General features: G+C 40.7%; 2 protein-coding genes across 2 annotated transcripts in view; both read left to right on the top strand.

Annotated features, from left to right (window-relative positions):
• Positions 1 to 3,150: 3,150 nt before the first annotated feature.
• The window catches only part of LOC119120154 (cell migration inducing hyaluronidase 1), a 202,252-nt gene continuing 178,966 nt past the window's right edge, over positions 3,151 to 26,436 (top strand). The window contains exon 1 of the mRNA XM_037246786.1: positions 3,151 to 3,281. The gene's annotated coding sequence lies outside the window, so the exon portion shown is untranslated. The remainder of the gene's footprint in view (positions 3,282 to 26,436) is intronic.
• LOC119120870 (general transcription factor II-I repeat domain-containing protein 2-like) lies at positions 9,075 to 10,953 on the top strand. Its single transcript, XM_037248096.1, has one exon. It carries the CDS (start codon positions 9,133 to 9,135, stop codon positions 10,951 to 10,953), a length of 1,821 nt encoding a protein of 606 aa, XP_037103991.1. The 5' UTR covers positions 9,075 to 9,132.

Genomic DNA, 26,436 nt, shown 5'->3' with positions numbered 1-26,436 from the left:
AACCGTCCTGTTAACTCATCAACGCATCCACTGCAACGCACCCCCTTACCTCAAGGAACTGGTCACTCTCCAGTCTTCCATTAGGAGTCTCCGCTCATCAAACACCTACCTCCTCAAAACCTCCAAGACAAACCTCCGCTCCGTGGGACACCGGGCTTTCTGCTTTGTCTCCCCCGAACTGTGGAATGCCCTCCCAGTCCACCTGAGAGCATCACAGTCGGTTGACACTTTTAAAAGTGGTCTTAAGACATTTCTTTTTAAAAAAGCATTTCTGTAGCACTTTGAGATTCTATGGAATGTAAAGTGCAATATAAATATAATTTATTATTATGATTATGATTAAATCGTATTTACACATTTTCAACAAACTGTACAATGTGATGTACACAAACATCCATCCATTTTCTGTACCGCTTTATCCTCACGGGGGTCGCGGGCCTACTGGAGCCTATCCCAGCAGTCATCGGGCAGTAGGCGGGGGATACCCTGAACCGGTTGCCAGCCAATCGCAGGGCACACAGAGACGAACAACCATTCGCACTCGCACTCACACCTAGGGCAATTTGGAGAGCTCAATCGGCCTATCAAGCATGGTTTTGGAATGTGGGAGGAAACCGGAGTGCCCGGAGAAAACCCACGCGGGCACGGGGAGGATCGGAGGTGGACTCGAACCGGCACCCTCTTAACTGTGAGGCGGTCGTGCTAACCAGTGCACCACCGGGGACTCCCATGTACACAAACACATAATGGTAATTATGTGTTTATTTGTACAGAAAAACAGCCATCACAATAACTAATTTCATAGGAAATTGGATCACCATTGTTGCATCATAATTAACTGTGGAAAGCTTAAAATAGCATCATACAGCTCCTTTAGTTCATACATGTATGTATGTACGTACATGTACGTTTGTATGTATGTCCAGACATACCACATACATGTGGTGGCTATATCGGGGGCCGTGTGGCGTATGTATGCATGTATGTATGCATGTATGTATGTATGTATGTATGTATGTATGTATGCATGTATGTATGTATGTGTGCATATATATATATATTCAAGAGATTCAAGATTCAAGAGTTTTTATTCGCCATGTTTGAGCGTGCCAAACAAGGAATTTGACTTCGGTAAAACACACCCTCTGTTCAACATATAGGTGACTAACAACACTCAGGACATGTGAATAATGGCAAAAACAGTAATATACCAGTAAAAAAAAAAAAAAAAAAAAAAAAAAAATATATATATATATATATATATATATATATATACATATATACATATATATACAGAGCTACATATGATGGAACTTAACATGCTTTCACAGCCACCACTGTATGCCCCAAAAATATCTAACCATTCATTCATTGTTCCGTTTAGCTTGCTTTCATTGGTTGTTTGGCAATGAAAATTAATATCATAATGTATAGAAGGAGAATTTTTATCAGGATTGAAAAAGGACATGATATGAATTTGCAACCCAGATTATCCTCATACTCCCTGTTTGTTGTTTTAGAGCGGATGTTTTTTCGAACAAGGAATTGGTTCAGGTAGTCAGATACAGCACCAGTGTTATCTGCTTGAATTGCAAAGAAAGAATTTAAGACAAGACAAGAGGCAAGTGGTGGTCACGAGCGATCATCTCCTGGCCCAGTGGTGGAAGGCAAGTGTCGGTCGACGCGTCGAGTCTGGCACAAGCCACTAGCACACACACGAGCGAATGTCTCCCAGTCCAGCTGGAAGGCAAGTGGCAGTCAACCCATCGGGCCTGGCACAAGCTACAACCACCAACAACTAACAACATCAGCAGCTACCATCAGCAGCTACCATCAGCAGCGGTTACTACCAACACTAGCAGCTGTCACCTCCACCACCAGCTGAGAACACTATCACCACCATTAACTGTCACTGTTCCGTCCGGCGAGTACCTTGAGGCCCGGCAAGAGGCTAGCACTGAGCGGCGAGGAGTTTGTGGTGTGCGGCCCAGCGAGACCCTACTGGTTAACCGCGAGGACTTACATAGTTGTAACTGGTATGGTGTGGACTCGATGGGAAGCGGGCAGTGAGCTGCAAGGAGCTAGTGCTGGGGACGGTAACCACCGTCACCAGTGACCACAGGCCTCCACCCCAAACACTGCACAGCCCAGTAAGAATCAAACCAGCTGCAGTCCATCGAAATCATACCAGACAAACAAGTATTCATGCTCACAATCACACCTACGGGCAATTTGGAGTGGTCAATCAGCCTATTATGCATAGTCATCAATCAAAGTCAATGTCATATGAATAAAGTCCCTCATCTCTGCTATGAAGCTGTCTCTCTCATCTGTTGTCATTCATACAACCAAATAAGATGTGGCTTTCTGCGAGTATATCAGCTTGTGTTCAATTACACAGGCCCAGATTTCGAAGTAAGAACCGTAAGTAAGTGAAATTGAGACAAGATCATTATCATTTAAGTTTTCATACTTTTTGTGTTATTTTGGTTTAGTGTTGGGCTGTGAGATGTTTCAAATGTAAATTGGTTGCCTTAGCTCAGTAAAGGTTATGAAACGCTGCTGTAGCCTGCTTAATGTCCTCCAAGCACTGCAATGTGTCTGTTTGACTTATTAAGACTAAAGAACAGTTCTGAAAATAAAACAAAATAAAATTCATGTAAATACACAAACTGATGTGATGTTGAGTATTCGTGACATAACATCCAATCATTCATTCTCCACATGTGAATGTGGAATGTGAGCATACACAGCTGTTTTGTAGCACTTCATGCAGTTTGACAAAAAAAAAAACCCACTAGTTTTTTTGGTATGCAGCCTGCCTAAGTGGTTGGTGCTCTCAGCTGTCCCCTTTTTAAAATTCAAAAACAAAACGACAGTCGGGGTTTCACAATGTCATTTACCCCTAATCACCCCCCCCCCCTCACCACCACCACCACCAGCATAAAAAATGAGGGACAAAAAACATTTAAGCAGGAATTTGTAAAGGTTTGTACAAAGTATTGTTGTCTTCAGATCTCATCGTACAGGTACCAACACACGCACACACGCACCCACACAAGGGGGCGCATACATGCACACGCGCACACACAAGCACCATACAGACACGCAGTGGGCGTGTCTTCCCTCCAGTATGAGTAAATAGAAGCGCGCCTCTGTGCTTCCCAGTCAAGAAATGACTGTTCGGTCGGCTACCGGCACCCGCTGTTGCACATCTGCTCCATCACTGCAGGCTTTCGAACTCTTAAATTTCAGAGACACAGATTATTTACAACACTGCGGTAAGAATTTACCCTTCCTTAACACTGTTGTTGTGATTGTTTCTATGACTATAACGGAATAATGACAGAGAGGGTCAGTTGTGATTTATCCGCTTGGAGCCACAGGTGTGCATCTTTTTCTGTGTGTTTTGCGCTCTTCGGTTCTAAAGACGAAGGTCTCCCCGATTGCGGTCTCAAGGTAGCTTCAGTGTCATTAAGTAGTAAATTGTTAGACTGTATTGGACTGTTGACAAAGGTAGATTTTGATGGAGCCCACTCACCGTGCCTGCACGTGCAAGCGTGACTATATTAGCAAGTGTAGTGCACAGAACGTTTGGCTGTGCTCGATTTTGGTTACCTTTCACGTTGGCGTTTTCTTAAAAAAAACTAAGCCATTAAAAATAAAAATGCTAGTTCAGTGGTCTAACTCGTGTGTGCAAAGCCTACTCACTCTTTGACTCCAGCGGTAACAAGTGCATTCTCCAGTGCACCCCATTCCACTATTTACCCCATTATCCTACCATTCTTACTGTTTGAAGAAGATAAACAAGAACAAAAAAGGTATGCAAAAAAGCAAGATCAATAAATAAAATTACCATAAGACACACCCATTGGATTAAAGCAAACAAACAAGCCAGTATACAAGAGTCTACAAATACAAAACATATGTACAATGTGTACTGTAATATTGCCACAAGAAAAAACATGACAAACCTCCCTTACACAAGAAAAAAAAAGTAACATACAGAATAAATAATGCTGAAATCTAAAATGACATTTTGAGCCAAGACCTGAGAGTTAACAGTACATGGGGTAAAAATGTGATTGACAGGGGAGCCAATTCCCAATTGTCATTCTGTGACAGCACCATACTGTTCACCTCCGACTTTCAGATGAGACATTGGATTGGATAGGAGCAAAAATATCCCCTCAACAACAGAGCCAAATAAGTGTACAGTACAGTGTCTTGCATGAATGAAATGTCACTGTGGTTGTTTATGTTTCTGATGTCCAAACTTGCACAGGGTTGCTGATTTTGTTTGTTGCATTTAAAATGTGATGTTCTTTTAGCTAACACAAATATCCATGTAATGTGTGTTTACCATGATCCTACCATGAAATTATCTTACTTTTTCACCTAGATCCAAGCATCAATCTGATACTACTCTAGTGACAGAAACCGCAGCTGTATATTCTTTGGTAGGGCAGATTTATCATTAACACAGTGAGAAATGACAAAATTGAGTACCCGAGCTAATATTAGTGACCCAGTTGTGTTCCTTTGCACAACATTGTCGCCTACTATGTTATTACACACACTCCATTCTACAGCAGCAACATATTATCAGTTTCCTATGGAATAAAATGTGTTCTTACTGTAACCAACAGCCACATGTTGGGAAATGAGACACCATTGCTCTTCTTTGTTTTTGTTTGTTAGCATGTGGCGTTCCAACTGATGATTTCAATCTGGAAGTCTTTTCCTACTGTTTTCAAATGGAAAACGTAACTAGAGCGGCGTCAATGAGTACACAGTGGAAAGGCACCATATGACAAGTGACTAGGATAGCCCTAAAATGAGGTTACCAACCTTCTTGAAGTTGAGAGCTACTTCTTGGATACTGATTCATGCAAATGACTACTAATTTGATTCACACTTATGAAATAACTAATAGAAGATGATTTTATATATATATACGTATGTATATATACATAATATATATAATTAATTATATATATTATAAATACATAATATATATAATGAATTATATAATTATATAATATATATACATAATATATTATATATTTAATATTATATATATTCATAATTAAGACATACAAATCGTTGCTAATGCTCACTTTTTAAATGATCGTGTTTACATTATTGCAAGGATATCTTAATGTCCCATCACTGTTGTGCGATTTCCAAAACAGGCCAACGGGCTACTCATGTGGTCCTTGGGAGCTACCTGTTGGTGATACCTGCACTTAATTAAGCTTGGATCTCAGCTGCCAGGCTAGCTAATTAATTTTGCTGTATTTTTCTTTTTTTTTCTTCCTGAGAATTGTTTTCCACATTTCTCCTTTGTCCCACACAGGGAATGTATAGTGAATGTTTCTGTGTTTTCTGAAGAATCTTTGTGGAAAGGTTTGCTTTGTTTTGCAGATCCTTTGAAATATCATTGGCTCCCCAACCCTGAGATCAGGGGTGTCCAAACCTTTTGCAAGGAGGGCCCGATTTGATAAAGTGAAGGGGCCAATAGTTTTTCGGACATTTTTTAACTACAAAAATTTCATGCAAATACACACAGTTATAAAGCAAATCTCATTGGCCCACTTGTCTTTATTTTTTAAATGACAAATAACCACATACAAGCCATTCAGGCAGATGTGAACAACTCTAAAAACACAAATTCTGCCTTTCATTCATATTTGAAGAGTCCGATAACATTGAACAAACTATGAAATACCTTACATTTACATGAGTTTAAAATTATTTTTGCCTCATGAACATTTTAAACAGGAGTTATAAGTAATGCAAAGTTGTCTGTTATTATTAAAATTTAAAACAAGTGAATTTTGCTCTTGTCATTTACAATATCTTTCAGAAAGTAATTCTTGTGTCACGTCTACAGGTTCATAACATCAACAGTATTAACATGGCCACTTCGTAATATTTAATATTAAGTAATATTTACTTTTGATTTGACTCAGCCCCGCGTGAAGAATCGCTGTTGTGATGCCAGTTCAGCTAGGAGCTGCTTCACTTTATCAGCGCGGCCAATCCCTGTTAGCTTGTCGTATGTGTTAGCATGTTGAGTCTGATAGTGTCTCTTTAGGTTGAAATTCTTAAACAAGGCAACCGTCTCTTTAGAAATTAGACAAACACAATTGCCTTGATTTTCAGTGAAGTATTGTAATTCCCATTTCTCTTGAAAGCGACGGCCCTCAATGTCACATTTCCTCATTTTCTTTGCAGTCGCCATGGCAGAAATGAGCAGAGAGGGGTGGCACTGCCACCTTTTGGTAATAGGACAAATTACAGTTTCAAGTTTCCTGATTTTTTTTTTTATTCAGTCTGACAGTGCAGGAGGGCCATAAATAATACATTATAAGACCGAAGCTGCGGGCCATATGAAATCTGACCGGGGGCCGAATTTGGCCCACGGGCCGGACTTTGGATATCGTCATAATAAAAAAATGTTACCTTTTCATATTCCAGGTATTCCTCAAAAAACATGTTTTTGACGTAATGGCATTTACATTTTTAACTTACCGTATTTTCCGGACTACAAGTCACATTTTTTTCATAGTTTGGCCGGGGGTGCGACTTATACTCTGAAGCGACTTATGTGTGTAATTATTATATCATTTCACATGTTATTTTCACACTGAACCGCAAGAGGGCACTCTAGGCCTGTGCTGATAATTTGGCGGTGAGTCTGACGTAAGCGACGCAGAAGAAGCGCCTCATCTTCTACATCCGGAGTTAGCAGAGTTGTTTGAAAGTGACACTTTTAGTTTAATTGGATTTAGTGATTTGGAGTGACACGGATGGTTTGGTAAACTTGTCAGCATGTAATTTATGCCATGCTCATCTGAATAACTTAATGTTATGTCAGGCATGTTTTCAGTTCGTTGTTTATGTGTCATGTAACGTTGGCATACCGTATAATTATTCAGTCTGTTGTTGCCTCTATTCTATTTTTGTTTTAAATTTCCTTTAAAGATGATATGTCTGTTCTCGGTGTTTGATTTTATCAAATACATTTCCTTCAAAAATGCGACTTATACACCAGTGCAACATATTTACGTAATTTCCTTCTTTAATATGCATTTTATGACTGGTGCAATTTGTACTCCGGAGCGATTTAGAATCCAGAAAATAAGGTATCTTTTATTATGTATTTTTAAAAATTTTAGTTTTTGTGTTAATACCCCAAACTCCATAAGTGTATGTTCTATGGAATCCAATGGAAATGTTTGATTTTTATCAACTGTAGTTGTTAGGAATAAATAAACTGTAGACAACTCAGATCAGAAGTGTCACCCTTCAAGACGATTATTTTAGACAGCAAGACCTGGTACGTGCAAGTATAATCTTCATAATAATATGATATGAATAATGATAATAATAATGTGTGTGTGTCTTTCATGACTGTTATTTATCTACAAATTATCCTACTATATAAGTAGCTAACACTAGCTAGCTACCTAAGACATAGCTAGCATTACTATACGTGTGTATGTATGTGTGATTGTATTTATTTATATAGCTACATATTGGTTTATTTCAATCGTTGAAAACATTACTCGTGTTGTTTCCAAGGTGTCATATCTGCTAGATATACTGTACAGCTGAAATGGTTCTACAGATGCTGATGGATGATGGCAAGGCAGTGACAGGGTTGGACTCAGAGTCTGAAATTTCTGATGATAAGAACCCAAAGGTGGTAGTTGCAGTTGTCCACCAGGAAATCCAACTGAACAGGATCAGTCTGACTCAGAAGATTCCTCTTCTCTATCCTCTGAAGAAGAAAGGGTCCAAATCATGTCCAGCACAATGAGTCAGAAGGGCTCTTATTGGAGTGAGTTACCTTCCACCCAGGGCAGAGCACAGAGCCTTAATATCTTCAGAAATCGATCAAGGCCTGCACAAGCACTACTGTCTCACCAAAAGATGCATCAGAGCTCTTTATCACTGATAATATACCGTATTGGCCCGAATATAAGACGACCCTGATTATAAGATGACTCCCTCTTTTTCAAGACTGAAGTTTGAAAAAATACTTTTTGAACACTAAATTAAATGTTTATGCATAAAATGATTACATCTGAAACAAATGATTATAACAATATATTCGAGAGAAAAAGCATGTTATTTTGCCTCATTCAAATCATGCAAAAACTGTCTATCACATCTTAATATCTGAACATTTAAATATGTAAACTAAAGTGCAATCACATTTGTAAATGAATGGCTTCTGGTTTTTGAAATGTAAATAAACCAATCTACTGTGATAAAAAAACAAAATTGCAAGTACAGTCAAACCTCGGTTTTTGAACGTCGAACAAATCGGAATTTGAACGAAAAATTAGAGATTTTTTTGCTTCGGTTGTCGAAGAAAATTCCGAGGTCGAATCTCGCGAGATGAGCCGGAAGGACGTGAGAAAACCCGACCGCGCGGCCTGGATGCCGACTGACTCCGTTCGTTATTGGATTTTCGTTACTTTGAGGATTGTATTAACACCTAATCATGCCTCCAAAGAAAGCAAATGGGAGCAGTAAAGCCATCCTAAAACACAAAGACGCTCTAAAGCAGGGGTGTCAAACTCATTTTTTTCGCGGGCCGCATTGTAGTCATAGTTTCTTTCGGAGGGCCATTATGACTGTCAACCTAAATAAATGTATGAGCACCTCATATTATATACAGTATAAGCTACAAAACAAACTGACAAATAACTCATTTTCAAACCAGACTAGTAAAAACTGGTCAAATATATATAAAAAAAAAAAAAAAGAGTGAAGACAATTTCCAATTCTAGTAATGACACGAATTTGATACACAATTAGTCTTGGCGGGCCACATAAAATGATGTGGCGGGCCGTATCTGGCCCCCGGGCCTTGAGTTTGACACCTGTGCTCTAAAGCATATGTGTCAAACTCAAGGCCCGCGGGCCACATCCGGCCCGGCATGCAATTATATCCGGCCCGCAAGATCATTTTATATTATTGTTACTAATGGCCCGACGATATGAAGCGATGATAACACAATAAACTACAGATCCCATAATGCAGTGCTTTCGCGTTTTTCCGCGGCAATCAGGTCAAGTGCTTGTTGCTGCAAGTTATTGCGAAGCTAGCCCCTCATGATGCCGAAGAGAAAAGTTGATTCTGAAAACAGAGCCTTTAAAAACCGATGGGAGGTTGAGTATATGTTTACTGACATTGCCGGTAAGCCCGTTTGTCTCATTTGTGGCGCTAATGTGGCTGTATTGAAAGAGTTTAATCTAAGACGGCATTATGAAACAAAACATCTGGATAACCTGAAAGACCTGAATGCAGAGCAGAAGATACAGAAGGTAGAAGAGTTAAAGAAGAAGCTGACATTCCAGCAGACGTTTTTCACCCGTGCAAAATCACAAAGTGAAGCTGCTGTGAAAGCGAGTTTCATCGTGGCAGAGGAGATCGCCAAAGCAGGCCGGCCATTCACAGAGGGAGAATTTCTGAAGAGCTGCATGGTCAAGGTGTGCGACATCATTTGTCCAGACAAAAAGCAGATGCTGGCAAATGTAAGCCTGAGTAGAAATATGGTTGCTGATCGAGTTTGTGAGATGGCCACTGATTTAAGAACACAGTTGAGTAAAAGAAGCAAAGACTTTATTGCATACTCTCTTGCTGTGGATGAAAGTACTGACATGACTGACATTGCAGAGCTAGCCATCTTCATCCGTGGGGTGGACTCCGATTTGCGTGTTACTGAGGAAATATTGGACATTAAACCGATGCACGGGACAACGACCGGAAAGGACATTTTTGAAAACGTATGTCAAAGTGTAACCGACATGAAACTGCCCTGGGAGAAACTTATTGGTCTTACAACTGATGGAGCACCGGCTATGTGCGGTGAGAAAAGTGGACTAGTAGGAAGGATGCGAGAAAAGATGCAGGAGGAGAACTGTACTGGTGAGTTAACAACATACCACTGCATCATACACCAGGAAGCACTGTGTGGCAAAGTCCTGAAGATGGACCATGTAATGAGCACTGTAACGCAAACCGTAAACTTTATCCGAAGGAGAGGTTTAAATCACCGGCAATTTCAGTCCTTTATGCGGAGTATAGATTCAGAGTTTGCCGACATTCCTTATCATACAGAGGTGCGTTGGCTAAGTCGGGGGAGAGTTCTCAACAGAGTTTTTGAGCTCAGCAACGAAATCTGTCAGTTCATGGACAGTAAAGGCAAAGACTCCACCGTTTTACGGGATGAAAAGTGGAAATGTGAGTTGGCGTTTCTAGCTGACATAACCGCACATCTCAATGCCTTAAACCTCCAGCTCCAGGGACGTGACCGCATGATCACTGACATGTATGACGCAGTGAAGGCATTTCAAGTGAAGCTGATTTTATGGGAGACACAAATGCTTCAGTGCAACTTGTCCCACTTTCCCTGTTGCCAAGTAATGCTGAACCAAGTCGGCACAACGGTGTTCCCAAATACGCACTTTGCTGTTAAACTGAGCGCACTGCGCACGGAGTTCGCACGGCGCTTTGGTGATTTTGAGGAACAAAAGAAGAATTTCGAGTTGTTTCGCAACCCATTTGCCGTCGACGTGGAATCTGCACCTGTTCAGATTCAGATGGAGCTGATTGAGCTGCAGTGTAATGGGACGCTAAAGTCAAAGTACGACACTGCAGGGCCCACAGAGTTTATTCACTCCATTCCCGCAGCAATGTCCCAACTCCGTCTACATGTGGCTCGAACCTTGTGCTTGTTTGGTAGCACATATCTGTGTGAGAAGCTGTTCTCAGTGATGAAGACAAACAAAACAGCACACAGGAGTCGTCTCACTGATGAGCACCTTCAGTCCATCCTGAGAGTCTCCACAACACGGGACCTCACACCAAACATAAACCAACTTGTTGCCAAAAAAAGATGCCAATCATCCGGCTCAAATAAAATGGCATAAGAGCAAAGAAAACTGAATGTTTTGATTCATTATTTGTTATTGCTGAAAAGCACATTGTTTTTATATTTCCAGGTTTTGTTTTGTTTTGCAGCATGTTCATATTTCTATCTTGTATAATTTTGACAGGAGATATTTTTATGGAGAGTAAAATCATTTGGGATATTTAAAATTTAGGTTTTTTATTTAAAATTTATATATAATTTTAACTGGATATATATGGAGATCAAGATATTTTAAGTTATTTAAAGTTTAAGTTTATTTATTCCAGAATAACATTCCTGTCCGTTTGTATTTATATTTATGTTAAAAGTTAGTTTTAGTGTGTTCAATAAATGTTTGTTCTGTTCGGCCCGCGACCTGAAGTGTGTTTTGAATTTTGGCCCCCTGTGCAATTGAGTTTGACACCCCTGCTCTAAAGCAGTGCGACAGTGAGTGCCCGGAGCGCTGCGGTTGCGCGATCGGACCAAATTAAGCTCTCTGCGCACTGAGGTCCACTTAAATTTTGGAAAGTACATCAGGACTTTAAAAATATTTTCTAAATTTCAGCGGCGGCTCTGTCATAATAATGCGACCAGTTGCGCGGTCGGTGGCGAGCTACGGTTGCACGTTTGGCGGTGCGCTGCAGTTGCGCGATCGGACAAAAATGCGCAAATGAAGAAATGCTTAAAAAAGGCGTTTTTTTTTGTCGTGGAACGGATTAAATTTTTTTCCATTATTTGTAATGGGAAAAATAGATTCGGAATTCAACCGATTCACTTCTCGAACCGCCTTCTGGAACGGATTGTGGTCGAAAACCGAGGTTTGACTGTAACTGCATTAACCATCAAAGTGAAGTCTAACTGTAGTCTTGAAACAAATCTGAATAAGGAAAAACATTGCAATAAAATAATGCAAACTGCTACCGCTATTGTTGGGGAGCCTGAGGACTGTATAGGGGGTTGGCTCGGATGGTTATGCTCTTTTTGCCCCCGGGTGTCGGTCAGAGCACAGGAGGGAAGACGTGGTTCAGTTTTATTGCTTTACTGAATTACTGGCAAAAACGTAACAGGCACTGTGGCTCATAGGGGCATACAGGCAAACTGGCAAAAGGGTTTAGGCACAGTTTGGTCGTAAGGATGTGAGAGCAGGTGTGTGTAGTGTACATAGGTGAGTGTTTGGGTGTGTGAATGTGATTCTTGTGTGTGTGATTATTGTATGAAGGGTGTGTGGGGTGTGTGTGTGTTTCTGCAACAGACAGAAATACGTCGACGGTCAACGTCTGACGTCACACAACACTAGTAGACGGCACACATTACATAACTAACTGCGCGTAACGGTTCCGCTATACCAGGGGTGCTCAAACTTTTTCAGCTTACGAGCTACTTTTAAAATGACCAAGTCACAAAGATCTACCCACTACAATAAATAAAATAAATAAATGAATCAATAAATAAATAAATAATATAGTGCGTGTATTTTTGTAACGCACTTAGAAAATGACATTGTGAGAAAAAAGTCCAACTCCCATTCCGTATGAAAGTGATACGTTTTTGGCTTCTTACTTGGTCCAGCAACCCCACTCATTTTATCATAAACTTTCTTTTGTTTAAAAGAAAAAAGCGAGTGCGTGCGTTGATTAGCTTATAAACTTTGGCGGTTTGTGTGTGCGCGGCCGTTAAACATGCTGCGGGGAGGGGTTGTAGTCACTGTCTATTGCACATGTGCGGTTCACTGCGGTTGCCTTCCGACAGGCCTACCTGTATGTCAATCAAGCGATGGGCTGGATTCTAGCATACAGCAATTTCTTTTTTTTTTAAACGTCATGCGATCAACCAGTAGTAGCTTGGCGATCGACTGGTCGATCGCGATCGACGTATTGAGCACCCCTGCGCTATACTAAATAACCATAAATGAAATACTCTCGGCAACACACCAAACATAAGTCATCGAGACAACAAAATACATTTGCTGGCGACCGTTAGTCGTTAGTCATGCGTGTACGCTGCTCGTACGATGCGAGGCAAACTTAAAGGAGCGCGCTGGAGCTGTCATTCAAACAGCGCGCACACGAAGCAAACCGTGATCGGACAAATGGCACAACAGTGGACAGTAGTATATACTCACTTTGTGTCAAAGACGCACACAATCACGGCAACATACTCAGTCGATACCCGCAACATTTAACTTACCGCTGCGCACAAGTGAATGGGTACAATGCCTAGACCCCGAATGTAAGATGACCCCCACTTTTTCAGTCTTATTTCAATGCAAAAAACATCGTCTTATATTCGAGCCAATACGGTAATTCAAGAGGTGATGAAGTGCATGAACATGAAAGGACGGAGAGAAAAGATAGAGAACGTAAAAATGTCACCAAAGAAGATTTGATCGCCTTCATTGGATTGATCCTGCTTGCCAGAAGTGAGAAGAACTGAGATGTATTAGTCTATGCGCTGTTTGGAAGTTTCCTACATAATCCTATGTACAAGGCCACTATGGCTGTTGGAAGATTTGAAGACATTTGCCATAAATATCACTTCAATGAAGTTCAAAGAAGTTCAAAATAAAGATATTTCAAAGATGAAATCATTGTTTTGTGGTTCAAGATAGAATATCCTATTATCATAGAAGTGAATTACTCTCTACCAAAATGAAAAAAATGGCATAAAAACACAGTGATTCTAATATGGGTCATTTTTGACCCATTAATGGAAGAATGTAGGGTCAATTTGTCAACCCTCATATGCAGCATTAGTAATTTTATTTTAAATGCCATGACAGGATTTTTTTTTTATGCTAACACAAACATTGCCGTAACATTTGTGTCTGTTTTATGATGCAACTATAAATTTTTTAACCAAATGGAAATGTGCAATTACATTGTAATTGCATACCTACCTAGGTGTACGTATTTTGTTCAACAAATTCACATTTTATTTTTTTGTGTTACAATTGGTATCTCAAGACTAGAGTTTGAGCCTTTCAATTGCATATATTCAGTACACAATTTTAAGTGGCAGCACAAAGGCAGACAAAACCAATATAATTCACTGAGAATGAACGGACATGATTGCGCTTTACGGTGTTTTTCCCCCTCGCACCCGATTATCAAGCTAGCTGGCGAGCTCAGACAATTCCATCATTTTTTGCAAAGGTTGGATTGGACTGCATTGAAGTGTTGATACACAGGCTATATACGTAAGTATACACAGATGTAGAGATGGAACATCTTAAAGAAATAATAATTCAGTTGAGTAAAATTCTCATCAGCAGCAGAAAGTGTGCAAAACTAAGTCAGTATCAATGATACTGGCACAAATTGTCAAACTCATTTTGGTCACCGGCCTCTGCAATTACGGCTTCCTTCAAAGTGATGGTGAAACCACTGTTTAATTGTATCATCATATTATTACTGTATTTTTCGGACTATAAGTCGCGTTTTTTTCCATAGTTTGGGTGGGGGGGGCGACTTATAATCAGAAATTATTCACAGGTTTTTACTTGATCATTAACACACTACTTGCTTACTAGTATAAGTTGATCACTTCACATGTTATTTTCACTTTAAACCGCATGAGGGCGCACTATGGCTGTGGAATAATTGGAGCCTCACTGACAATGAGTTCCATTCATTGACTTCCAGAGTCAGGAGATTTAATGATTTGAAATGGTATCATCTGAAAACGGCCTTCAAAATAAAGCACCCTACCTCAAATCAAAGCACGGCTGAATAACATAAATAACAGAATTCTTAACACATACTGTAAATATCTTTTTAGAACAGCTTTTATTATTATAACAATTTTAATAACAAGGTACAAGTGTACATACTGTAATTATGTTTTTAGAACTGTTTTATTATAATACTGATATTTCTTTAACAAGTTATAACACTCTTAAATGTGTTTTTAGAACTCTTATTAATATAAAAAAATTTCATAAAAAGGTACAAGTGTATGCCCTGCAATTGTGTGGGCACCCCCGCATTCTGCTGACGAGTGGGCAACATTTGTGCCATAATTCCTTAATTTAAAAGTTTTATTTTGAATCTTGTTTTTTTATTTGGAAAAACAAATCGCAATGTAGTAAAACCGCAATAAACGTTCCGCGATGTAGCAAGGGATTACTGTAATTTGAACTGCAACTGACGACTAGTCCGGCGTCAGCGACACGGCGCACACGCGGCGTTTACATAAAGGACGAAGGATTCGATCGATGGATTTAATGACGTGGAGTTACAGAGATCGTTTGATAAAATTGTTGTTTATAATTATATGGGCCTGTGGAATAATTTGAACCGTATTTGACGACGAGTCCGACGTCAGCGACGCGGCGCACACGCAGCGTTGTTTACGTGAAGGACGAGGAATTCGATCGATGGATTTAATGATTTGGAATGACACAGATGGTTTGATAATATTGTTGTTCATATGATAGTTATTTGTCGTTATATGGGCCTGTGGAATAATTTGAACTGCAACTGACGATGAGTCCGACGTCAGCGGCGCGCTGCACACACGGCGTTGTTTACAGAAAGGAGGACGAATTTGATCGATGGATTTAATGATTTGGAGTGACACAGATGGTTTGATAAACGTGTTATTTATGTTATAGTTATTTGAATAGTGTTCAATTGGCCTTCCATGCATGTCTTTGGAATGTAGGAGGAAACCGGAGTACCCGGAGGAATTCCACACAGGTTACGAGGAGAACATGCAAACTCCATACAGGAAGGCCGGAGCCGGAATCGAACCGTGCAACTCTGAACTGTGGGGCGGGCGTGCTAACCAGTGTTCCATTTGTGCCGCTCGGATTACTAGTGCTGAAATGAGAAAATAAATAGTTTGTTCAATGACGAAGATATTGTAAAAATGGTAACAAATTCTTGCAAAATCTTGTTTTATTACAAATAACAATTTGAAATTTTTGTATGGATTTTAGTCAGGATATTAGAAGTTGACACAAAGGATTTTCTTTTACAGGCCAGATAAATTGATGTTGGGTGCCAAATCTGGCTGTCGGGCCTTGGTTTTGACACCTGTGCTCTAAATTGATGATGAAGTGTGAGAGAAGATGGTAAATGTTAGTGAATTTATGACTCAATCGTTACAAAAGCTGAAGGCATGGCAGGGAAAGCTGTTCAAATGTCTGGTCGTGATTTTGGCATAGTGTTTTATAGCCTCCTACCAGAAAAAAGGAGTTGGAAAAGGTGTTGTGCCATGGTAGTATTAGAAGAAGAGAGTTTTATCTGATACTACTGAGGTACATAGTTGTTGAGTTGTTGCAGTCTGTGTTTTCAGTTTTATGTAGCAACACTAAATGAGACTGTGATAAAGATAAGATGCTTTATTAAGATAAGATAAAGTCCCACATTGAGGAAATTTGTTTCAGCAACAATAGTTGATACAAAAAATACAAAACGGCATGCAAAGAGAACACATAAAATGTAAGCATTGGTATGCGCGCCAAGCATAGGCCATAAATAAATAAATAAATAAGAGGCTATAAATATTGGGATTCGACTTTTCAGGAATGAAAACAGTGTCCAAAGAAAACACATTGCACAAAATAAAAAAAGCTCAAATCATCCAATGTCTTCGTAATAATCTCTGTCAAGTGCAATCAGGAAGGAATGGCGGAATCGCTCCTTCACACAGTGTAGGTGCTGTGTGGTGCTGTTAGAGTCCTGGAAGGGCTCGGCAGGGTTGACCAACGTGGAGCATTGGAGAGAGCTGGCTCTTTTTACCTGTTTGTTCAGCCTCTTTTTGTGCCGAGCAGACATGGCGCTTGCCCAGCTGACTGATTTGTAGATACAACCATCGAGTTACAAAGGTTTTTCACAAGTGTCTATTGAACACTCAAAGTCTCATGAGCTGAATTTATGGACTTTTGCATTGTTTTGAGTATGCTTGGCTTTTTTTCATGTTCTTGTTTTGTTTCCACCTGTTCTCATCAGCTCAGTCCCATGGGTAAACCAATTGGCTCCCTGTGACCACTTGGGTCTTGTCCAGTTGCTCCTTGCTATCGCCTCAGTTTGTTTTTATTTTGTTACCTGTTTTTTTTCCCATCCTTGTCTGGTCATTGTTCTTGTCAAGTCATGATGTCAGTTATAGTGATTCTGGCCTCCTGTGCTACAAATAGGCTCCATTGGTATTTGGGGACTTTTGCATGATGATGATGATGAGGATGATAGAACTTTATTCATCCCACAGCGGGGAAATTCACTTGTCACAGCAGTGCATATGAGTGCAAGAATAATACGAGTGCAAGAATAAAACAAGTGCCAGAATCACAAAAAAGGGTAAATAACAGAGAAGGACAAACACAAGTGCTGCTAGCAGAGACGAAACACATTCATTTTATCAGGTGGCATGCATGTTGTAAAGTCTGACAGCAGAGGGAATGAAGGACCTGTGGAACCATTCCTTCCTACACCGAGGGTGCAAAAGTCTGCCGCTAAAGGAGCCGCTCAGAGACCGCACAATCTCATGGAGGGTGAGAGGTGTTGTCCATGATGGATCTAAGCTTAATCAACGGCCTCCTCTCACCCACAACCTCAATGGAGTCCAGGGGACAGCCCAGGACAGAGCTCGCTCTTCTGAACATCTTATTCAGTCTCCCCCTGTCCCGGTCAGTGCTGCCCCCACCACAGCAGACCACAGCGTAGAGGATGACTGAGGCCACCAAAGAGTCATAGAGGGTCCGGAGGAGAGCCCTGCACACACCGAAGGACCTCAGTCTCCTCAGCAGGTGGAGGCGACTCTGGCCCTTTTAGTACAGGGCGTGGGTGTGATCAGTCCAGTCCAGTTTGTTGTTAAGGCGAACACCCAGGAATTTGTAGTTCTCCACTACCTCAATGTCCGATCCATGTTAAATAATGATTCTGATATTTTTTTTATTTTTTATATGCCTTGTTGCCAATATTCTTTTTGGTCTTTTTTTGCTACTCTCGATCTGGGTGTTCACGCTAGCATGCAAACCACTGAGCCTGACAGAACAACTATACCACTAATGGACCCCTATTTGCTATTCTATACTGAGGTGAATTGCTTCACCGGAAAACATTAAAGCACATTAAAGGATGCTCTGCAGTACCTAACATTTAGTATAGATATCCTGGTTGCACAGGTGGGCAGATTTAGTCTCATAACCACCGGGAAACAGCTAAGCATATCTTGCAATCCCCTCCTGTCCCCTGTTGGAATGCATCCTCCTGTCACTATCCGTTCTTGCTCTGCACATGTCCGGCACTCACCAGCTGCTCTGGTGCTGCACGTCCTTTGGCCGCCACAAGACCTGGCCTCCACAAGATTCCGTATGTCCTGCGACAGAGGTACGCATTCCATCCCAGGGACAGAGCGGTCTGTCCGTCTGTCCTGGACATACGCCCATTTTGCAGACAAAGGAGGAGGATTGACAAAGTTAGAAAAAGGGCGGATTGACGACAGATGGAAGTGTTTTTTGTCCGCCAGTGTAATCGTCCTGATGCTGGTCAAGTGCCAACTAAGGACCTTTTTGGCACACTAACATGAAAGACTGCCAAAGATAGGTTCCTTTGTCTTGCGTGTGCATGCCAATACATAGTGTTTTTTGTAGTTATTTCTTCCTGCTTACGTATATAAGTTTTTTTTTATTAAATAAAGGACAAGGAAAAAATACCAAGTTCAGACTAAATCTGAATGTTAACACGGAAGTGGGTGCCACTGTCCCTAAGTTAAGTGGATGTGAATAATCATTGAGATTCAAATGTTTATTATTATTTCTAGTTATGAAACCTCTTAGCCTCTTGCGCCATAACGCATGGCAAAAAAATGAAAGAGTTTTGTCCCGGAGAGAATGTCCGCTCAGCTTCAGGATGATCTTCTGCACTGGCAGATAACCAGAATAATCCTGAGCTGAACCATCGAGGTTTTTCAGATGAAGTTTACATTCATGTTGTCTGCATCATCTCTGGACTAGATTGACAAACTTCAAGGAGTATATCATCAATACTTCCATCCATGATCAGAACTGCTTATCCTCACGAGGGTCACGGGTGCGCTGGAGCCTATCCCAGTTGACTTCGGGCGTTAGGCAGGGGACACCCCAAACTAGTTGCCAGCCAATCGCAGTGTTTCATATTAATTGTGTATTAAATGTTGCCCACTCGGCAGCCATTGCAGCTTAGTCATCCTGGAAGGGGTATTCCCCCATCGGTGGCCCCTTTCTCAAACTATCTCATTTTCTTCCCCAGATTTTTTTTGTTTTCCTTTTTTCTTGCCCTCCTGTGGGTAAAGCTCAGGGGATGTCATTAATGTTTGTCAACATTGGGTATGTGAAGCCCTTTGAGACGTTTCTGTGATTAAGGGCTGCATAGATAAAACTGACTTGACTTGATTTCAGGTCGTCTAATGCTAGACGTTCAAAACACTTCATGACCACAAACATCAGAGCAACAGGCACATTCAGTCCCAAAATGCAGTTTCCTTGGGAACTGTAATGATAGTACTTAACACAGCAGTCTAAAAATACAGATTTTATTTTAGCAGTTCATGACCTAGTTTTTCTCTGTTAAATCCTTGAGCATAATAAAGAATAATCTGGGTGTTCTTGCGCCAATGTAATAATGCTCTCAACTATAATTTGCGTCTAAAATTGTGACTTGTACACGTAAACTAAATTGCTGATGGTGTTTTTCTTCTTTTTTCTGGTAAACAAATATTTGATCAAACGTTGCCTTGCTTTTATTTATCTTTGAAAGTGGAATATAATCTAACTAAGCCATCTTAAGTTTTCTTTTTTAGTTTAATGGCTAAACTTGCAGCATGAAGCACCAACCATAATTATATGGCTATTGAATTTATTAATAATATGTGTTCTGGTAACAAATATGATTAATGTAATCAATAGCATGTAAACATTGCACATAAGAATGTCTATATTAAATGGAAAAAAGACTACATTTACTATTGTTGTATTGTTATATGGTCCTATGTTAATTCATTTGTTTGCGTAAGTAATATAAATGTGTTCACAGTGGTCTCTTCCATAAACTAAGAAAATAATTGCAAGTAACCCCGTAAGCGAGGAAGGAAATACTTTTTCTAAAATCCCTTCCTACTCACTTCTCACTTTGAAACTTTCTCATGAAAGCAACATAAAGAACATGACTTTTGGCAGCTACAAAGCTCTAATTTTCCAGTGTAGGTTGTAGTTTCCACTCGTGCAAACACACATGGAATGAGAAGTCCTAGCAGAGAGTTGGCATGAGGGATGAGGGCAGACAGCCAAATCCCCACAGTTTACTTGGGAAAACCATCAACTCTTAAAGAAAATATGTATTTCCTCTGGTCAGGCCTGTGATGCCCTGCATTCGAAATATGAAGAATTACCACTCCACTGTCTGCACGGTAGCATGAGCAGAATTCAGAATGAATATTTTGATACATTTATGAATTTCTTAATGAGCTTTAATATTGTCAAACAGCAGTTGTTTGTTTGTCTCGAGGAGCTGCTCCACTTCTGTCCATAGCGTGCTCCTAAATCCATGGGGCAATGACCAAAATACAATGTGCAACATAACTTTCCATGGAACACTTTATGCAAAGAAACGATTCCCAGCATTACAACAGACACTTGTGCTTGCTCCGTGACAGAAAAATATGCAATGAATGTAGGTACTTAAAGACAGTATTTTGAATAATTGTTGATTGCTTAACTCTACTAAACTGTGAAAATTTTGGATCAATAAGTGAAAGAGCTGTTATCGTACATTCTTATAGACTAAGAACAGTAAAATCACTACAATCATCCATCCATCCATTTTCTATACCGCTTGTCCCAGTGGGGGTCGCGGGCGTGCTGGAGCCTATCCCAGCAGACTTCGGTGACACCCAGAACCGGTTGCCAGCCAGGGCACACAGAGACGAACAACCATTCACACTCGCACTCACACCTAAGGGCAATTCGGAGTGCTCAATCAGCCTACCAAACATGTTTTTGGAATGTGGGAGGAAACCGGTGTGCCCGAAGAAAACCCACGCGGGCACGGGGAGAACATGCAAACTCCACACAGGAAGGGTCGGAGGTGGAATCGATCCCGCCTCACCACAACCAGTTCAACATATTAAGTAAATTAATATTTGGCCAAGATTGTTACAAGTACCGTCATTGTTTTACCCCACTCCAATCTCCTAAAAATATTTACTTTAAGATGTGATGATTCATGCATAATAGCCCCTGCCTTTTCTTGTCAGAAAAAGATGGCTTCCAAACAGAGTCAAAATATTTTGAGGACGGTGGAATAGATGGCGATAGAATAGAAATAATCGCTGTCATGTCTCCTCATCCACTTTCCCACAAAGTTGACAGGTGAAAACACTGCTGGCAATTTCTTCGCCGAGAAGTCAAATGTGAAGCCGCTGCAGGGTCTTTTTGAAACACGCCAAGAAAGCCTCAGGAGTGATTAGTAGATTTTAAGCAGAATTACAGTAGGCATGGTGGTGTCAAAAGAGATAATGAAGCATGTCAGTGCACTGAGAAAAGAGCAGATCTCCCCAAGAACCCCCACACCGCTGTGAAACCAGTGTGAATAATGACAGAGCATGCTCACATTCATTTGTTTGTGATCTTGCTTGCTTGACCTATACATGCCAAGGCATGTGTTTGGACAAGCAAACATTGGTATCCATGACTAAAAAGCGAAGTACATGTGTGTGCTTGCTGTTCGTGATAATAATGAGCACCTGCAATTAACCTAACATGCCAGATGATTTGTTTTCCAAGAGTTCATCTCAAAGATACAACCGAGAAAGAACTGAGAATCTTGTTTGTGCACTGACAGGTGTATTTAAAGATTAAGATTAAAAGATTAAAGTCCCAATGATCGTCACACACACATCTGGGTGTGGTGAAATTTGTCCTCTGCATTTAACCCATCCCCGTGTGATTTGTATTTTTCACTAGTCCAAAGCCTTGTTTAACACTCAACATTACTTGTCAATTATTGTATTTTTTTTATTTTAAAGCATAAATCTTAGTGATCCAATAAAAAATAAATGAGTAATATACTTGATGATAGTATAGATGAGACTAATCACTCTTTGCTAGCATCATACTGATACTGACCCGACTGTGGCAGTTAAATCTAATACAACTTACGGAACTAAAAATCAATATTTACCAAATGTTGCCTACACTTATTTCACATAAATAAACAAAACTGCGTTAACTGTTCAGTACAGCATTGCTTCATAAAGTTTAACATCATAAAAAGCAGTGCTGACTAAACTTGGCAAATGGAAGATACTAGTATTTCACTGACTGGCTGCACAGTGTGTGTGAACACAGAAATGACAACGTTCTGGCACAACAGAAGTCAATAATTTAGCATACCTCATAAGTTTCACAGTTTGATCATTAAAAAAACAAATATAAAAAACTAAAAGTATGATTCAAAAGTGACTTCTTAATTGACTATCTTCTGAACGCTAGTATCGTAATGCTATTTATTTGTCATTGTTGGCATGCAATAGCAGGGAGGCTACTTTAAGATGAGAGACATAAAACTACACAGTAACATATCACACTGCTGTTTTGCTTTCTTTTCTGCTCCTCCTTTTTTCTTTTGTTTTTACTGCAAGAAGGATAACTCCTCTTCATTTTGTTGGGAGATGTGAGGCTGTTTGGATACTTAGGGGGCATTCGGACATTCACTCTGAACACACACTGGTTGAAGTTTGACAGCTTGAAAATTCAATTCGTTGCACGATTCAGCAGTTCGGAGATTCAGAGTGCACCAAAAACGGAGCGCCAGTGCTTGCACTCGTGGCTCCAACTGGGGACACGGTGCTCGGGTGCATTTAGAAGTACAAGATGGAACATAACACACTGATGCATTTGGAAATCAAGGAAAGTAGTGCATGGGCATCAGTATGAATTTCCAAACGTGCTCTTTGAATAAAGAGTGAAGAACGTGCACTCTGAGTACCGTATTTTCGCTCCGGAGAATAAGTCGCACCAGCCATAAAATGCATAATAAAAGAAAAAGACATATACCGTATTGGCCCGAATAGAAGACGACCCCCGATTATAAGACGAACCCCTCTTTTTCAAGACTCAAGTTTGAAAAAATACTTTTTGAACACCAAATTTAATTTTTATACAGAAAATAATTACATCTGAAACAAATGATTATAACAATATACAGGACTGTCTCAAAATTAGAATATTGTGATAAAGTGCTTTATTTTCTGTAATGCAATTAAAAAAACAAAAATGTCATACATTCTGGATTCATTACAAATCAACTGAAATATTGCAAGCCTTTAATTATTCTAATATTGCGGATTATGGCATACAGCTTAAGAAAACCCAAATATCCTATCTCAAAATATTCAAATATCATGAAAAAGTATACTAGTAGGGTATTCAACTAATCACTTGAATCGTCTAATTAACTCAAAACACCTGCAAGGGTTTCCTGAGCCTTGAAAAACACTCAGCTTGGTTCAGTAAACTAAATCACAAGCATGGGGAAGACTGCCGATCTGACTGCTGTCCAGAGGACTATCATTGACACCCTCCATCAGGAGGGTAAGACACTAAAAGAAATTTCTCAAAGAGCAAGCTGTTCACAGAGTGCATTTTCAAAGCACATCCACAAAAAGTCTGTTGGAAGGAGGAAATGTGGCAGGAAATGCTGCACAACCAAGAGAGATGACCGCACCCTTAACAGCATTGTGAAGAAGAGTCGCTTCCAGTATTTGGGGGAGCTTCAAAGACAGTGGACTGAAGCTGGAGTCCAGGTATCAAAAGCCACTGTTCACAGACGTGTCCGGGAAATGGGCTACAATAGCCGTATTCCCATGGTCAAGCCACTTCTGAACTCAAGACAACGGAAGAAGCGTCTGACTTGGGCTATGGAAAAGAAGCACTGGACAGTTGCAGAGTGGTCCAAAGTCCTCTTTTCAGACAAAAGCAAATTTTGTATTTCATTTGGAAGTCAAGGCGCCAGAGTCTGGAGAAAGGCTGGAGAGGAGCAAAATCCAAGTTGCTTGAAATCCAGTGTGAAGTTCCCACAGTCAGCGATGGTTTGGGGAGCCATGTCAGCTGCTGGTGTTGGTCCACTGTGTTTCATCAAGTCCAGAGTAAATGCAGATTTTAGAGCACTACATGCTTCCGTCTGCTGAAGAGCTCTATGGAGATGATGATTTTCATTTTCCAGCATGATCTGGCACCTGCCCACAGTGCCAAAACCACCAGTAAATGGTGTACTGATCATGGCATTACTGTCCTCGATTGGCCTGCCAATTCTCCTGACCTGAACCCCATAGAGAATTTGTGGGGTATTGTGAAGAAGAAGCTGAAAGACACCAGACCCAACAATGCAAATGAGCTAAAGGCAGCTATTGAAGCATCCTGGGCATCCATAACGCCTCAGCAATGCCACAGGCAGATTGCCTCCATGCCACGCCACAATGATGCAGTAATCCGTGCAAAAGGATTCCCAACCAAGTACTGAGTGCATTAATGGACATTTTCAAATGTTCGATTTTGTTTTGCTGTTATAAATCTTTTTTTTTTTTACTTGGTCTGAGGAAACATTCTAATATTTTGAGATAGGAATTTTTGAGTTTTCTTAAGCTGTAAGCCATAATCAGCAATATTAAAATAACAAAAGGCTTGCAATATTTCAGTTGATTCTAATGAATCCAGAATGTATGACATTTTTGTTTTTTTAATTGCATGACAGAAAATTAAGAACTTGTTGGATTTGGTCCACAATTTAGGGAGCGCTATCTGTGCCTCACGGCAAAAGCCATTGCCAATCACCTGTTATCCAATTCACTCACTGCGTGCTCGTTTAATTTCTTCAGATTTAGGAAAATGCAAAGACACTGAAGCAGAAATTAGACTTACACAGGTTGGTTGAGTTCAATCATAATTCTTGTTAAGAAAGCTCTGTTTTCAGGAAAGTACAATACAGCGCTGGGCCTTTCAAGAGCAGAAAGTCTCCATTCAGAAAAGGCAACGTTCAAGGTTCTTTGGTGAGCTTATATTCAGTTGCCCAGGCCGGTGTGGGGCGAGTTTGATGGGTGATGAGTCGTTGGGGTGGGGCGAGTTCGTAGTAGAGTTTGATTCAATGGGAGTGGGTGCGGGTTATGGACGATTCGGTGTGTGTGTGTGGGGGCTGTTGTCTTCCATCCCGTCTTTCGGCCTTGGTGATCATCTTTGGCCGAGTCCTTGGCTGTCTCCTTCTGGCACCAGCTGGTTTTTATCTCCGAGTGACCTTCCTGTAAACATTCTCCTCCATCCTTGCACATATACTGTCGTACCTCATTCTTTCACTTTTGTCATTTTGTACGAATTTATGTGAGCTTTTTGGCTGTAACATCATTAATCTATTACTGTTCCCTGACTATGCAAAGTTAGTTCTTTTGATACTCCATGTCTTTGCTCACATCATTATATTCTTAGTTTAATCATGCTTCCCACCATATCTTTTCTTTGTTAGGCAAAATATTTCCCTCTGTGCAGAGCGTTCAGTAGTAATCGAAAAGCTGGCGTCTCGCATTAGGCGACATATGACGTTTAATCAAAACACAAGATATAATCAAGTACTGTACGGTCAAGACGACTCTGGCCGTGTCCATGATTTAGAGAACAAACATCAGGCATGCATTACACAAGTGGTTCCCAAAGTGGGCGGTACCGCCCCCCTGGGGGCGGTGGAAAGATCTGGGGGGGCGGTGAGGAAGAAAGGGGCGGTAGGGGGGCGGCAGTCGATTTGTACACAACACGCCGCTCTGGCCCAGTCAGATCCGACAGCATAGACTACAAAAGCAAAAGCTCAGGTTTGTAATTTCAAGCTTGTAATGTTCAGAATTTTATCTTATAATAAAAACCGCATTCTGGCGGTCAACATCATCTTGAGTTCAAGTCAACATGAAATTGGGGACTCGCCAGAACGCGCCGTGTTGTGTTGTGTTGAGCTGGTTAGGGCAGTGGTCCCCAACCACCGGGCCGCGGACCGGTACCGGTCCGTGGGTCACTTGGTACCGGGCCGCCAAGCCGCACAGAATTTTTTTTTTTATCGACGATCAATTAATTCAGGTCAAGACACTCGTCCCGGTCACGTGACATGTTTCCCCAGTCGAGCCCGCAAAGCTAATATGTGGCGACAGGCTAACTAACCAGGCAGTGAAGCATTCAAAACTGCTTCAACACATGGAGACCAAGCATCCTGCAATAAAAGACAAACCTTAAATCACTTCGGGTGTCATTGTCTCCGATTACGTCTAGATGGGACCGGCTCGTTTCTGAGAAACAAACTCAGTGCTCCCACTAATTCAACGTATTGGTAATGATATTATTAATGTATTATTTATTTATTTATATACATGTATTATTTATTTATATAAATGCCTTGGGGGGGGGGGCGCTAGGAATTCACTGGGGAGCCAAAGGGGGCGCCAGCCTGCAAAAGTTTGGGAACCACTGCATTACACAGTTCCTTAAGGGTCA

This window comes from Syngnathus acus, chromosome 3 (genome assembly GCF_901709675.1).
Source record: "Syngnathus acus chromosome 3, fSynAcu1.2, whole genome shotgun sequence".
Taxonomy (NCBI): Eukaryota; Metazoa; Chordata; class Actinopteri; order Syngnathiformes; family Syngnathidae; genus Syngnathus; species Syngnathus acus.
The sequence above is the reverse complement of the archived record's forward strand: the minus strand, read 5'-3'. Positions and strand labels throughout refer to the sequence as shown.

Excerpts from the sequence above, each read along its gene's own strand:
- LOC119120870 (XM_037248096.1), top strand. The coding sequence starts at position 9,133 with ATGATGCCGAAGAGAAAAGTTGATTCTGAAAACAGAGCCTTTAAAAAC.